At 42.2% G+C, this 15,434-nt stretch overlaps 1 protein-coding gene across 4 annotated transcripts; it reads left to right on the plus strand.

Moving 5' to 3' along the window:
• The first annotated feature begins 2,279 nt into the window (after positions 1 to 2,279).
• On the plus strand, positions 2,280 to 14,059 carry BNIP3L (BCL2 interacting protein 3 like). 4 transcript variants are annotated; one of them, XM_071454856.1, is made up of 7 exons: positions 2,281 to 2,470; positions 6,788 to 6,974; positions 7,475 to 7,547; positions 8,793 to 8,896; positions 9,688 to 9,837; positions 11,003 to 11,092; positions 13,876 to 14,059. In XM_071454856.1, the coding sequence occupies exons 1-6, from the start codon at positions 2,386 to 2,388 to the stop codon at positions 11,049 to 11,051; spliced, it is 648 nt and encodes a 215-aa protein (XP_071310957.1). In that variant the 5' UTR covers positions 2,281 to 2,385; the 3' UTR covers positions 11,052 to 11,092; positions 13,876 to 14,059. The 4 variants fall into 4 exon arrangements, with proteins under 4 accessions (XP_071310959.1, XP_071310957.1, XP_071310958.1 ...); XM_071454857.1 differs by having other exon boundaries at positions 14,003 to 14,059; XM_071454858.1 differs by lacking the exon at positions 11,003 to 11,092 and having other exon boundaries at positions 2,280 to 2,470.
• Positions 14,060 to 15,434: the final 1,375 nt, after the last annotated feature.

The following is a 15,434-nucleotide window of genomic DNA, read 5'->3' on the forward strand; positions in this document are numbered from 1 at the left end:
AGGTGTGGTCACTGTCCCTCGAAGTCACCTCCGGAATCCACAGCGATCAGTTGTTGCTAAATATGAAACGCTATAAAAGCGTTTCCAGGGTGAATTAGTGCAGTACAAAGAGTTCAGCCGAGGTGTGCAGGGCGAAGAGCCCTTGTGCGGGGAGGATGCTGGGTGTGTCCAGCTCAGGAAAGGGCACTTTTTCAGCGTTGGGGAACTGAAATACTAAACAAACAAAATAAAAATAATCATGGCATGGTTTAGACTTGAGAATCGTGCAATGTTTTGGGTTGGAAAGGACCTTAAATCCCATCCAGTGCCATCCCCTGCCAGGGGCAGGGACACTTTTCACTGTCCCAGGGTGCTCCCAGCCCCATCCAACGTGGTCCTGGACACTTCCAGGGATCCAGGGGCAGACAGAGCTCTCCTTCTGTACTTGTTTCAAGCATTTAGAATACCTTGGAACCATGAGATAATCCCAGCAGGATTATCTTGCCACAGGTCTTGTTAACTGTTTGATTTCAATTGACTTAAAGGTTTTGGATTTTTTCCTGGAAGAAAAACCTTTGTATTGCACTCCAGTACAAAAATCTTTTCCCAGGAATCTGTGGCCACTGTTTCTCTTCTATTAATATGTGGTTTTGTGTCCATCCAACGCTACCATTGTCACAGCATTTTCCATCCGAGGACTCAAATTACAAACATTAATTACATCATTCAAGTGCCTCAAGGAACCTGTGGAGTGGTTTGAGCACAGGGCTGAAAGTCAGGCCTTGTGAATGCTATTTCTGGCTCTGCATTGACTCACTCTATAATCTTGATCAATTTATTTCTGACTCAGAAATTTTAATAGTCCCACTTGACTGATAAATATTAATGCCACAAGTGTTGTGGCAAATGCTTCCTGAATGAGGGTGGTGACAAATGCTCATGTTAGCCTGTGATTTGAGGGTTGCAAAGTAGGGTTAGGTTACCTGGGCAGGTTTTTTATTCAAAATCACAAGTAGCTCATTGTTCTGATTTCAATCTCAAATGTTTCTTCAGCCCCTCCACCTGTAAACAGATGTTTTATCAAATTAATTCAATTGCCGCTTTCTTTTTACTACTAACATAGCTAATTCTCTCCCAGTGCTATCCCAGAGCCATCCAGATGTTCCACAGGGTCAGATATTTGGTACAGTCATGCAAGGCCTGCAGTCAAATTCAGGAGAAGTGTTGGTGTTACAAAAGGCAGATTTCAAACCTCCAACATTAGTGTAGATGAATAGAAGACAAAAAATACTTACAACAGGTATAGGAGGATTGTGACATTTGTGCATACAAGCTTTTTCTCTAGCTAAAAAAAGCTGGCACGGAAATAAGTGATTTTTTCACATTTGTAATGGGGAGCAAACAAAGAATACTACTGGAGTTGTGTCTGCATGGCTTCACTCTGATAGTGTTGCTGTTACTGAACTCCTTCAGTGAGTAGAGTAATGAAAAAACCACAATTTATATTCTTGTGGCTCTTGATGAGAGGAGTTTATGGTGTAAAAGGCTCCTTCACAACTTTTGGTAAGCAAAATGCTTATAAATATAGATATGCATGTAAGAGACATGAGACTGAAGTCACAAAATTACATCAAAAAGAGTCTAGGCCTCCAAATAAATCTTGACATTGAAGTGATGTCAAAACAGTATGAAAAGAACAAGATGAAAAGCAGTCGGGGGGCGGGGGGGGCCCTTGTGGCTCTGCACAGCTCCTGCCAGGAGGGCACAGCCGGGGGGGCCGGGCTGTGCTCCAGGGAACAGGGACAGGAGCAGAGGGAACGGCCTCAGGCTGGGCCAGGGCAGCTCAGGGTGGGCACTGCAGGAATTTCCCCATGGAAAGGGGGCTCAGGGCTTGGCACTGCCCAGGGAGGGCTGGAGTGCCCATCCCTGGAGGGGTCACTCAGAGGGGACAAGGTGGCGATCGGGTACTGCCCGGGCTCGGTGCTCTGGGAGGGCTCTCCCAGCCTGACGGGCCGTGTCACTCCCGGTCCCTGTGTCACTCACTCCCTGTCCCTGTGTCGCTCCCTGTCCCTGTGTCGCTCCCCCTCCCCGTGTCGCTCCCTATCCCCGAGTCGCTCCCGGTCCCTCTGTCACTCCCGGTCCCTGTCCCCGTGTCGCTCCCTCTCCCCGTGTCCCCTCCCCGCTGCGCCGCTCCCGCTCCCTCAGCCCCCGCCCTGCGCACGCGCGGGACGTGCGCGGGCGCGGGTCGCGCCATGGAGGCAGAGGGCGGGAGCAGCGCGTGCCGCGCCTGCGCAGCGCGACGGGGCGGGGCGGGGCGGGGCGGGGCGGCCGGGCCCGGAACGGAGTCCGGGTTTGTTGTTTTTGCCCCAGCGGCTCCTCAGTCGCCTCAGCCGCGCCGCTGTCGCCATGTCCAGCCCTCAGGAACAGCCGCAGCACAACAACAACAACAACCCGCCGGCGGACGGGACGCACGGCGAGCCCGGCCTCAACAGTGAGTGCGGCCGCGCGGGCGGGGAATGGCGCGGGGGGCCCTGAAGGGGCCGCGGGGGCCGCGACCCCCTGGCGCCGCTCCGGGCCGCCATTGGCGTAGGACGCGGCGCGCGAGCCGCCGGGGGCCAATGGCCGGGGCGGAGCGGGTATAAATGGCCTGGCGGGGACCGTGAGGGGCCGGCTGGCCGCGGGAGCGGCCGGGAGAGCCCAGGGGCCGCGCGGCACTACCGGGCTGGAGAAAACGGGCTCCGGGTGCCCTGAGAGTGCTGCGCCTGGCGGGACCCGACCCGCCTCCTTTCGCAGGGGGCTGAGGGCGATCGAGTCCCCCGAGGAACGGCCCGAGCTCGTTGCGTGGTTACACGGAGTTTACCCGAACAGCGACGATGGGATACAGCGGGGTAGGGGGAGGAGCGTGGCTGTGGGAATGAGTTTATTCAGTGGCTGAGTCAATAGCACTGACGTGAGCTATTTCCCTCTATATCCGGCATCTCTGTCAGCTGCTTTGCTGCATCCTTTTGTTCCTGGGATAACACATCATGTAGGCTCTGGTACTTACTTGGCCAATGCTTTCCCTTCGTTATAAACAGCTCCTTCGGTATGTCTTTTCATCTCTAAATTGTAAAGATAGAAGAGGTGAATAAATTGCATTAATGATTAACTGTAACCTCCGTGGTTTACGATGTAGTTTAGCTGACCACAAAATAAACTCGTTATTGTTGCTTTTCCATAACTCAATGGAAATTGTATGAAAGGAAGAATAAACTGTGTCCTTTTCATAACGCTGCTATTGTGATGTGGTAACACTCCATCGTGTGATAGTCGTGGCACCTTAAACAATGTTACCTGAGTCAATAATCTTGGCAAATTATTCAGGCCTGTTATACTTAAATAACAATTGGGCTGTTAAAGTTGTAACGTGCTGGGTGCCTGACTCGATGCTTACTTCAGAAATGGCCATATTTGATGTCTGTATAATTTATTTTTAATTTCTGGCAAGGTGGTAACTCTGGGACTCATTAATCTGCTGGTGATAGGGGCGACAAGAGCTGGGAGCTCTGTAAGCCAGGGATGGATCTGCCCACGGGGGTCATGCTGCTGGGGCAGCTCGTAGAGGCTCACCCAGCTCGCTGATTGCTGGAGGAGCTGAGCACGAGGTAGGAGAGGAAATGTTTGACACTGTGCTCCAGCAACAAAACAAATGCACCCAATCGGTTCCCCACAGACTCAGTGTGCTTTTAGATGTTCAGCCCCTGCACAATGCTTCGGTGAGAGAGGTGCCTTTTCTGCCATTCTCTCAGCTTTTCAGTGAACTTTTCAGGCTAATGAGCTGAGACACCTTTTCATGGTGTTCTGTGTGTCATTTGTGCGTGTTTAGGGCCTTTTATTCAAAGATTCCCTTAGCACTTGGAAGGCAGAAGAGCTGGGAATAAAACTGGTAACCTGTGCTTTATTGGGTTCAAAGAGATAAAAAACCCAAGTTGCTTGCTTTGGGAATTCTAGATGCTTCCTATATTTTAATTATTATAAAGCTCTGTTACATATTGACAAAAAAAGATCCCACCTTAGGCAAGAGCCCATCTAGTTCTGCCATGGAAAATCTGCTCAATAATTACCACTGTGGGAGTCTGGTTGACTTTCTTTTCCTTTCCCTCTTCTTTTTTTTTTGTTGTTAGTGTCGTACTTCATTGTAAAAGTGATATTTATTAGTTAATTCAGGTCGATCATGTCTCAGACTACTTGTGAGCAACTGAGTTGGTAGTAGCTTGGAGTATTTTTATGTCTATAAAATGTGTACAGGTATTTAATTAATATATTGCCTTTGATATCTCCACTTCATGTACTGAGCTGAAATCAGAGGGAATAAACAAAAAGAGACCAGTCTTCCCAACATGTTTAACCCCTGCTGTTTAAACAGTTCACCAAGTCATGGAAAAACATAGAATTGAAGTCGGTGTATATAAATTCATAGTGAAATAATTAGCTATAGAGCAAAGCCAAAATTCAAACAATTTTGGAGAAAAATACCATTGACATGAACAATTGTTTGTGTTTTTTTTTCTCCAAAGAGTATGTGTTATGTGATTTGTGAAGGGAGGAGATGCTGCCACATTTCTTAATGGTATTACTCTTAATTCTACCGCTCTTCATTCTGCCACATTTCCTATTTTACTGTCAAGTAGAAATATGTGAAAGTAAAAGTTCTCAGGCAGGTGATTAATGTACAAAAAAGCTCGGGGCAAGCCCCATTCTCTGTTATTTGGGCAGTTTATTCTCCAATACATTCCTGTCCATCTCTTTAAAGAAACAGAGATTTATGTCCCTCTAATCAGTCTTGGAACCCTGTGATGTTCCCTGCTCCCTGTCCCAAAGCGGTTGTGAGTGCCAGTGGGAGTGGGCAGCGTGCATGAGCTTGATGGCAGATTATGCTTCCTTAATGTATTTTGAGTCATTCCCGGTGAGGTCAGCTGGGAACGTGCTGCTCCTCATGTCAACTCCTACTCAGCTCCCAGGGACTCTTTACTCACAGGAAAATTTGGGATTTCTTCCTACTACGGCCACAGTGTGTTTTAGATAAACACAGAATTTGTCAGCCCGAGGTAAATGAGTAAAAACTTTATTTGTGACAGTGGATTTAGAGCTGTGTGTCAGAGTGAGGAGATCTGATCATCCTCTGGGTGTTCTAGTGTCAGAGGAACACATCCCATCATGCTTTTGTCCTCTGCTGATTTTTTTGATCCTAGATGCTTTGCAGATCCTGATTTTTCCAATAGCCAAAAGTGGTTGTTGGGGAATATAAAGCTCTTTTACCTAACTTTTGACCACTTGCTAATTGCATTTGCCACCTGCTTTTTTGCAGGTGTGGTCTCTTGTGCAAGGCAGAACAACCTTTCTGATGAAGCTCTTAGAGTTTGGCCATTTTATTTAGGAATTCAGACACCAGCAATCATCACCAATCTGGAATGACACAGGCTCTGTCTGATGCTGACTGAGCAAAGCTGCCTCTTCCCAGTTAACACCTGCTTGTCTGAAAAGCCTCATGTGCTGTGCTGAGCAGGTGCCTGTGCACTCCCAAAATTCCCTGTTTGTGAATCCAGCCTGGGGAGACCAGGCTGGGAATCACCAGAGCATGATGCTTCCATGGACATCACTGTCATGGCATCGGGAATAATTGGTGCTAAAGGAGAATTCTTCATCAAATTAAGTTGGAAACAGGCTCATTATTAAACATCCCTTCCTGTGTCACTGATGGAGCTCCCAGAGACAAAACCATGCTACAAAAAATAAGTGCAGGCACTCCCAGGTGCATTTCAGAAATCAAAAATCAGTGTTAAAATGTAGGACTTGTACAAATAATGCTCAAAATGTTGTATTTGTAGCTTCAGGCTTGCTTTTCTTACTTGGATATTTTTACATCCTGGGGGAAGATGTCCAAACTTTTAAAAATAGTTAACCAAATACAAAAAGAACCCTGAAAGCTCCTACCTTCAGGTGGAATAAACTAAATTACAGAGGAGTTGTGGTGACATGTATCTCTGCATGTCACCAGTTGAAACATATCACTAAAGAATGTATCAGAACATACACTCTCATATTTGGTTAATCTGCGCATAAAATAGAAGTGAAATACATTTTAAAATAAAAATCCTCTCTTTATCTACACTGGGTGTGAACTTTTTAGCAGGCTGCTCTTGTCATGTAGAGTATACTCTTGCTCTTTGTTGGATCTTAGTGTGCGTGTAGATGTCCCATTGGTAAAAGTACCAAACAATGGGGGGAAAACAGTAAATTGGAGCTTTATGAGAGATGTTTGTGCCAGGCCAAAGCAAGCTGAAGGAGACCTGAGAATGGCAGGCTGCCTTATGTGTAGAAAAATTGGGGATTGATCCAAGGCCTTTGGAAGTAAAGGAAAGGAGAATATAAAGCTGCACAGGAGGCAGTTTTGTAGTAGGGGCATAGGAATGAAAATTCTGTTTGAGAAAGGAATGTAGAACAGGATGAGATGTAATGGAGCGATGTGTAGTTCACAAACTGCAGAGAGATGTGGCTGATTAAAGTATTAACAGTTGGGGAGAAAGGAGACATCTTATTGACCAGCTCCAGAGTTAGGGAGCAGCAGTGCAGCTTTTAGGGGTGTCTGTGTTGGTGAAAGAAGAAGAATCCTGTCGCTGTTGTCTCTGTCCCGTGTTTATGAGCTCTCTCAGGTCAGTGTGTGTTATCTGAAGCCAGCATGCTGGTGTTTCCCTCTGGGTGCAGTTGATAAACTGAAGGTGTGTTCAGGGCTGGGGTGTCCATGGTGTGACGTGTGGCTGCCCTACAGGTTCCTGGGTGGAGCTGCAGATGAACGGCAACGGCAACAGCAACGACAACAGCAACGGCAAGAACGGGGGCCTGGAGCACGTCCCATCCTCCTCCTCCATCCACAATGGAGACATGGAGAAAATCCTCCTGGATGCACAGCACGAGTCAGGACAGAGCAGTTCAAGAGGTAGTTCCCACTGTGACAGGTAAAGGAGTGTTGGCTACTCTGCTGTGATTTATGGCCCATTTTGTCCTGTGGATGGGTAGAGCTTTTTTTTGTCAGGGACAAGTCTGTTGTGCTCCAGTATTTGGAATAGCTGCTGGCTCGTGGTAACTGTGTGATGCTTCCACTTGTAATGATACAAAAACACATGTAATTCACAGTACTGGTAGTGTTCTCTACAAGAATAAAGGGAATTGCATCTTTTCTGTAGCAGCTGAACTTTTGGGCAGTGCTTTCTTTGCTTTAGGGAGCAACTGTGAACTCTGTCGAGAAAGGTAGGATTATAAATTCTAAAAAAATTGAAACGGCAGGGGGGTTGGGAAGACTTTGTAGTGCTGGTATTTGGGATCTGAAGGGTGGTGCAGTCTGTTACTCAGCTGAATAATGTCCAAAAGTACATGAGGAAATAATTCAGCTGAGATTTACCTACACTGATGATTCTTTAGCTGACAAAATGACATTATTATATCAATTTTTCTTTAGCCCGTCACCTCAAGATGATGGACAGATAACTTTTGATGTGGAAATGCACACAAGTAAAGACAGTAGTTCTCAGGTATTTTCTTCCTTAACTTTTAAAATATACATTTGTAAGTTACGGATATTTGATTTAGGCTTGAGGTGTAGAACATGCTCTTTGTGATGTCTAAAGACTTATATTCTCTATTAATTGAAATTTGACTTGGAGATTAATAGTGTTGGAGTGAGGGAAAAATGAGTCTCCATCTTCTTTCCTAGCAGTCATATTGCTGTGTAACCCTGCTGGCACCGGGTGTCAAAGCTGGGTTTAAAATGTTCATATTTCTGCACAAGATTTCAGGCTGTTCAGTGATTGCTGTGCAGACACTCACATGACAGTGAGTAATCTCCATAACACAAACTGAGAGGAGACTAATGCTGAACTCTTAGTTTGATAATTTCGTAAAGTTTGCTGTCTTCAGCAGTATAAATAAAAAGCATTCCTGGAAGAATGAAACCTTGCATTTAATTTTGTCAAAGACCTGGGACTGTTGCAGTTCTGCCCTGAGAGCCAAAAGGGTCTGAATGAAGGTGTTGGTGAGCTCTGCATCTCACTTGCGACTGTGCTATTTGATTACCTCTGGGTTTGCTGTGGTTCCACTTAATGTTGTAAGTGGCTTATCTTATTTTAATAGGAGTCACTCAGGAGATTGTTTTAATACTAAGTAGGAGTTAAAGTCAGTGGTGTTCTCTACTCTTCCTAATTTATTTCTTTTCTTATATGGTAGCATTTGCATGTAGTGAAGTTAAATCTTTATATACAATTAGAGTGCTTGCTTTTGCCTCTTGCATCTGGGATTCACCCAGTAGAAGCTACTAGTTGCAAGTAATGTAAATTTTAAATTATTAATAACACCTTTAAAAAGTCAAAATACGGTTTTGAAACCATTTTATTTGACTTGCCATGCTTTTAGTCACGTTCTGTGGGCTTTAAATGGAATGCCATCAACCTAATGTTTTTTTCCATTTGTAAATATTTTTTGCACAGTTCTGGTTTATTACATTTAGGATTAAAATAATCGTTTGTTTTTGTTAGTTAAAAAAACAAATAGCTTGCAATAATGTGGAAATCCTGGCTACAGTAGTAGAATTTGTGGTTTCCTGACTTCTGCTGGCAAAATCAAATCTCTTTGAAGTAATCAGCAGTCCAAGAACACTTACTCGTTTATCAGGTGCCACCATTTGGTGCTTATCATGCCACCACTGTTGTTGTCACTCTCAATTTAACACCCCGAGGAGCAGCTAATTGTGTGTTACAAGGCTCGTCCCCTTTGTGTTTCAGTCCGAAGAAGAAGCAGTAGAAGGAGAGAAAGAATTGGAAGTTTTGAAGAAAAGTGCAGACTGGGTGTCAGACTGGTCAAGTAGGCCTGAAAACATTCCTCCCAAGTGAGTTAAATTCCGTGTTTTTAATGAATATTAATATATTTTAATGAATAGATGAAGGAAAAGATTGTCACAGTCTCACAATCAAAATAAGTTCATCTTAGGAAGAGTTTGATTTCTCTGTGGGGAGGCTAAAAAGGTCAAAACAATGAAGTATGAAAATCAAAATAGCAACAGAATGACTTGAAGGTAATACAAAGCCACAGCAAGCTGATTGCCAGGCTTCTTGATAAAATTATAATTAGTGGGAGAGCTGGGTACTTGGAGCTGGGATTCATGAGATTTAGTCTTGGCTTATTGAATGGAAGAGTGTTGAGCAAGTCTCCTAAATTCTCTGTACCTTTTTTTCTTTCTATGTAAAATATGTAATGTTCATCCACGGAAGGGGAAACCTTGAGATCCTTGAATGCAAAGCATTTTTATTAAAATAGAGGATGCTGTCTAAATCTGGCAGACTTCTGTATCTGTGTTTGGAACAAAAAATGAGGCCTCTTGCTAACAAATCACATCCTGAAATTCCCTCTCTCGGACCTACCTCTCTCTGCAGCTCCTGCTCCCTTTGTGTCTATACTGTCTGTGTAAGTGGTCTCTGCACAATCCCTCCTCTTAATATCTTTGATTCCTTACTCTGTGTAAGGGATCTCGGGCTTTGATCTCTAGCTCTTTGTACTTAAAAAAAAACCAAACGTTCCTACAGAGATCTGTGCATTTGTGTGCAAAAAAAAAAAAAAAAAAGAAGGGAAAGAAACAAAAAAGTCTTGTTGAATTTTTCCCCCCTCCCCCTCTTCTTCCAGGGAATTCCATTTCAGACATCCTAAACGTTCAGTGTCTCTAAGTATGAGAAAAAGTGGAGCAATGAAAAAAGGTGGCATTTTCTCTGCAGAATTTCTTAAGGTTTTCATTCCATCTCTGTTCATATCTCATGTTTTGGCTCTGGGACTAGGGTAAGTATTAACCTAATTCTCACTTCAGCTTTTGCCTTTCCACTTTGCTTGAATGTCAGGTCCTGCTGAAAAGGACTTTTTCTGAGTAATGATTTTTGCCTGTCACTCAGACTTGGTGTACTTTTACAAAAGCAGGAAAACTTTGCAGCAGTTAGAGCTTTGCAGCCTTTAATGTGCTTTATTTCTAGAATAAATCAAGTTATATTGAAAATGCATGGATAGTTAGCAAATAACCTTTGCAATTGTAACATGTACAATTTGATTATGTGCCTTCTATTTAAATGCTTCAGGTTATAAGGGGAAAATCAGAATAGATGGAAAATAACTTCTACTGACCAATATGAAACTACACCGTACAAATAATGATGCTGAGGTGGTGTGTGTGGCACAAACCCTGTAATTTCCAGTTTAATGCTGCATTGTGGTGTTACTGAAAGTCAAAGTTTGAGTACTTAGAGAAAGAGATGAAAAATTGGATGTGTCCTGCAAGATCAGCTGTGTCTCTGCTCAGCAGTGTTTTCATTGTCTGTGTAATCCAATATAATCTCTCACTTTGCCTAAATCCCTATGTTCTGTTTATCCACCTTAAATTCTGGGATGAGGCAAAGGCATGGAGTCAAAACATGGTTTTATTTAGCTTTGTGTTTGGTTTAGTGGATGTAGTTTAAGTGTCTCTTTAAATTCTTCTAAACTTTGAAATAAATTAGGATAGAATATGTGAGGATATACTGTGAAATATTTGTACTACAGCAGAATTGTGCATTTCTGCAATGGTTTAAATCTTGCTTGTGGTCAGTGTTTGCATAGATCCTCAATGCTCAGAGTCTTAAAGCTCACCCCCCTCCCTATAGGCAGCACTTGGTATGTTTTACCTCAGTTGTCTGGGAGAGTTGCTGTGTCAGGTACTCAAAACACAAAAGCTTTTGGATTGGGGTTTTCAGATGAGCTGGCACTGGAGGAAAACCCACTTTGGGTGAGTACTGAGAGCATTGATTCTTCCAGACTAATGCAAAACCTCACTGGAAGTAGTTTCATAGAAGAGAAGTGAAGTCTGTGGATGGATCTCAGACTTGAGAGAGGGATTAGAGCAGCTGGGTGTGTGGGGACTGTGGGGAAGCAGGGAATATTCCTGTGCCATATGTTATCCTTATACTTTTTATTTCAGCATCTACATTGGGAAACGCCTGACCACACCTTCAGCCAGCACTTACTGAACCCATGGAGTGCAAACCTGGACCCCATGTGACCTGTGAAGGTGTTACTGTCTCATTTAGTACATTTGACTTGAGACCATTTTAAGCATGACCCTGACTTCACCCTTTCCTTCCATATCCAGGTTTTTGCTAACTCTGGAATTCAGTATTGTGTTGGAACTCTGTTGAGGTGTTTGGCTATCCACATTCTTTCCCTCTCTCCCATTCCCCTGCCTCTTGGCCTGCAAGACACGTCAGAGTTGCTGGATGGAGTTTACAACTGTCTCTATGTTGCAAGGGCTTCTCTCAATGCAAAATGCCACCAGCAAGTTTAATTTTATCAGTGATGCTGTTGCCTCCTTAGTGCAACCTGACTTCAGTTGCAGTTGTGCATGATCTAAGTGTTGACTGCATGGTGGTGATAAAACAGTCTCTTTGGAAGGAAATTACTGATTGAAGTGGGAAAGAGTTTTTCTTTTGTAAGAAAGAAGCTGGTTGTGGAATAAACTGAGAAATCACTGGCAATAAAGATCCAGTTTAAATCAGCTTTCGGGGGCAATTTACTCGGCCCCTTGTATTGGGTAACATACACCATTTGAATTGCAGGAGGCAAAGACTGCATAAATTTTAAAGTAGGATAACTAAATCCATCAGCATATTTTAATACTAGGTAATTGTTGTAATCTTGTCTTTTTTATGAAGTCAGCTCTTTATTCCTTGTAGGAAAACCTGTCTGATACCTAGGAAATATTAGAAAAATTGCATTGTTTGCATGCGAAGAAGCTTTTTTTTCTTTACCTGTTTTCTTAAGGGAAAATTTTCAGTGTGAAATTTTCCTTTTCACAGTAGTTCTAAATTAAGGAAAAACCCAGCAGCTGTAGTGTAGGTAGGCTCTGTGTAAAAGGAAATTATTCTGTTTGTGGTGGACCCATTTACATCTCTGAAGATCCAGCAATTTCAGCAGGAAAAGCGTTTGGCTAATCCTTAAGGGGGACAATCTTGCAGGTGCATAAAGGTTCAGAAGTTGTAAAAGCTCTGAAATGTCTTCTGCAAATGAATTTTCAATATTCTTCTCTCTCATTGTTTACTGTACAATCTCCTTTTTGGGGATACTTGGAACCTGAAAGTCACTTGTGATGTCTCATGTTAGGGTAGATTTCTCACTGATGTTGTTGAACTTTTATCTTAGGGAACATTAAGCCTTGTCCTCCTTCAGTGACACTTCTTTTCAAAATGTGAAGCTTTAGTACCAAATTGTTACAAAGCATTGGGACAGCCTTGTCCCTAAATATATTTTATTGGATTTCAGAACATGTAGCATGAACTCTGAAGGATAGAATACTCCTTTATATATATATATATATATATATATATATATATATATATATATGAATATATATATATATATATATGGTATAGACTTTAATACTAAGTATTTAGGGAACCAATGCTAATTTTTAGACTAGCAAAAATCTCATTTAAATAAAAACTTTAGTTGGCTGACTTGTAGAAAATAAGAAAATCTAATCAGCCATTTGAAGAAAACAGCTACCTATGATTGTTTGCTTGCATCAGACTTTATAAAGTTGATTATTTGATAGAGCAGTGGTTGCATGAACCAGTTGATGCATAGAAGCTAAATCCCAGCTGAGATTTGGGTTAAAAAAACTTCAGTTAGCTCCCAGGAAGTGAAAAAGTTAAGTATGAATCCACTGCTAAACTGTATTTATTTTCATTCTCTACTTCTGAATACTGTCAGAGAATGCTTTCAGGGTGAGCAACAAATCTGCTTGAGTAATCTGCTTTTTTTTCCTTTTAGTTGAGAATACTTAGTGGCACTTGAGCTGCCCACAAGTGCAGGTTTGTTTTGGGTGTGGATATTGGGTTTCACCCAGAGGTGGGGGCGGGCAGGGGAACTGGTGAAGGGTGTTTTAGAGAGCATCAAATACTTCATTTTACAGTGCTAAAATCTGAGGGGACAGGAGAAAGGCTGGACCACTTTCACTTCTAACACAGCACCTTGTTTTGTATGAAATTGGAGTAGTGGAAAAAGAGATTTTTACTTAGTAGGGAATACTTTTTAAAGAGGAAAACCCAGTAAATGACACCTTTCTAAATTAAAAGGTAATTCTTCAGAATGTCTGATAAATAACAGTGCTAACTTGTGGCTGGAGTATCAAGACCACTAATGACACTTGGAGTAAAACCTGTGAAACCCAGAGCTGAGGAATGCCCCGTGGTCACTGGAACACTGGCTGGGATACAATGCAGTATTTATTGAGACCCTATTCTAAGCTTTGGAGGAAAATCTGCAACTTCCACTTTTACAATGAACAGGAATAGAGTGTTGTATCATTCACAAAGGGGTTTCAGTTATTGAGAGTTGAAGTTTTGTTAAGATAAATGTTGTTTAAAAAGCTTTATACCTGTTTACAGTTTTGGGAAAAAAAAGTGTAGGCTTCATTTTTCTTACATTCAGTGAAAACTGGCCTAGACTTGTAAATAGGATCAAGAAAAAATGCATAAACTCGCACATTAAAGATGCAGGCTGACCTAACTGCAGCAAATGCATATTTACTTACTGTTTTCAAAAGTGAAAGCTGAAGATTGTTAGAAATTCAAATTTTTAATTGACATTTGTTGAAATATTGGAGTTAACTGAGCCAAAGTGATTATGCATTCTTCATAAATTAGTTAGCACTTTGTAACATTATATACAGTTTACATGTATAAGTTGTAGCTTATAAACATTTTGTGCCATTAAAGCTCTCACAAAACTGGTTGTCTGAAATTACTTCATGCTGCGCCTTTCTTTTGTCTTTCTTCTCTTTCCCTTTTTTTACAGGTCTGCTTTTTGAGATGTTTTATGGAACTGTTTTGTTCTGGGTGACACAAACATTTAAGCTGCTGTTTATAGACTGGAATAATTTTTTTGAAAGATTGCTTCGGTTTGTTTTTGTTTTGTTTTTTAGTGACATGGGATCATCCGCTTCATTTCCTGAAGCATTAATAAAAATACTCCCCCTGGATGCCTTTGTGTACCTTCTCCGAGTCCTCCAGCACCTTGTCCAGGAAAAACTCTGGAAGGAAAATAATGTGGTGGCATATTAAATGTAAAGTAGAATTGCTGAGATTTTGTATGATTGATCAACTCTATTGTATTCCTTGTATTTCTCTTCTGTTTCCTCATTGGGTTTAATTTGCAGATTAAAGAGTAAGGGACATAAACCCTAATTGTTAATCTGCCTCCATGTTCTTGGTTCAAGAGCACAGGTTATTTCTGTTTATCCAGAGGAGAGTTGTTTATTCTAGGTGGAAATGGCATCATTCTGATTCCTGGTACCACCCATTTTAGTTATTTTCTATATTTTTAATCTGTAAATCTAGAACTTCATGTAAATGGGATTTTCTTTTTCCAGAGGAATAAGCAAAAGTTATAAATCCTACTTTCAGAAAGTTTCTCTCTCTGGGTCTCACAGTGAAGCTTGGGCCTGAACTTTTGAATTGCTTCAAAACCTTTTTGGTTATAATGCATGAATAAATACAAGATCATCTTGCATACGGCAGCACTTTCTTTGCTCTGGGATTATTCTGGTGTAAATCACATTTTGATGGAGTTGAGGACTGTCTTCAAGTTTCTTCTCACTCTTGTCCAGGAATTTCAGTCTGGGAAAGTTCCTTTCTGCCATGACCTGAGGGAATCTCCAGGTGCTCTGTGGTTGAGTTCAGTGGTGGGATGTTGAGTCTTCCTTACACTGGATTCAGGCCTCACTGTACACATATGAGAAGCTTAGAATGTGAATTGTTTAATGGCAAAGTTCACTATAAAAACATTATTTACACTTTTGTGTGTATACATACCTGTAAAATATGCATTTCACCATCTGAAAGTGAAGCCCTGATTCCCTACAAGGATCTTTGCCTTGCGTTTGTGATTTATGAAGACTCCTTTATGTTTTGGGCCTTGAAAACCAAAATAAACCACCAGGATTCCTGAACTATGCCCTGTAGTTCAACCAGCACTTCCAAAACAAAACAAAAACCTGGAGGTACTCCTGGAAAACCTCGTGCTGGATACAACATCCCCATGAAAAAGAGAAAGCTCAATTAGTTTCCACTTCATTAGGTGCCTCTTTGTGCCCTGCCCAACATGAGCTGAGCTGACTCAGCTGGGCTGTGCTCCCAGCACAGGCAGTGCTGACATTAGGGGGAGAGCGAGGGGTGCTTTTCCAGGAAGGAAAGTAAACATGACTTAACCTTCTGAGCTGCTGCCAGAGAATTTAGAGTATGGAAACATGCATTTTTCTATTTTAAACTTTTTCCTAAAGCTTTTCTGATAAGACTGGGAAGTTTGTTTTGAGATTATTTTTTTTTAGTGGTGCAGTTTGCGTAACTTGCCGTTTG

This window comes from Agelaius tricolor, unplaced genomic scaffold (assembly GCF_023055355.1).
Source record: "Agelaius tricolor isolate 1412-34295 unplaced genomic scaffold, bAgeTri1.0.p SCAF_41, whole genome shotgun sequence".
Classification (NCBI taxonomy): domain Eukaryota; kingdom Metazoa; phylum Chordata; class Aves; order Passeriformes; family Icteridae; genus Agelaius; species Agelaius tricolor.

What these genes read in the sequence shown, in the direction of transcription:
- BNIP3L (XM_071454855.1), top strand. Translation starts at nt 2,386, where the DNA reads ATGTCCAGCCCTCAGGAACAGCCGCAGCACAACAACAACAACAACCCG. An exon ending in GGTAGTTCCCACTGTGACAG is followed by an intron (nt 6,975 to 7,474) that starts GTAAAGGAGTGT and finishes ATTTTTCTTTAG; the next exon opens with CCCGTCACCTCAAGATGATG. An exon ending in GTAAAGACAGTAGTTCTCAG is followed by an intron (nt 7,548 to 8,792) that starts GTATTTTCTTCC and finishes TTTGTGTTTCAG; the next exon opens with TCCGAAGAAGAAGCAGTAGA.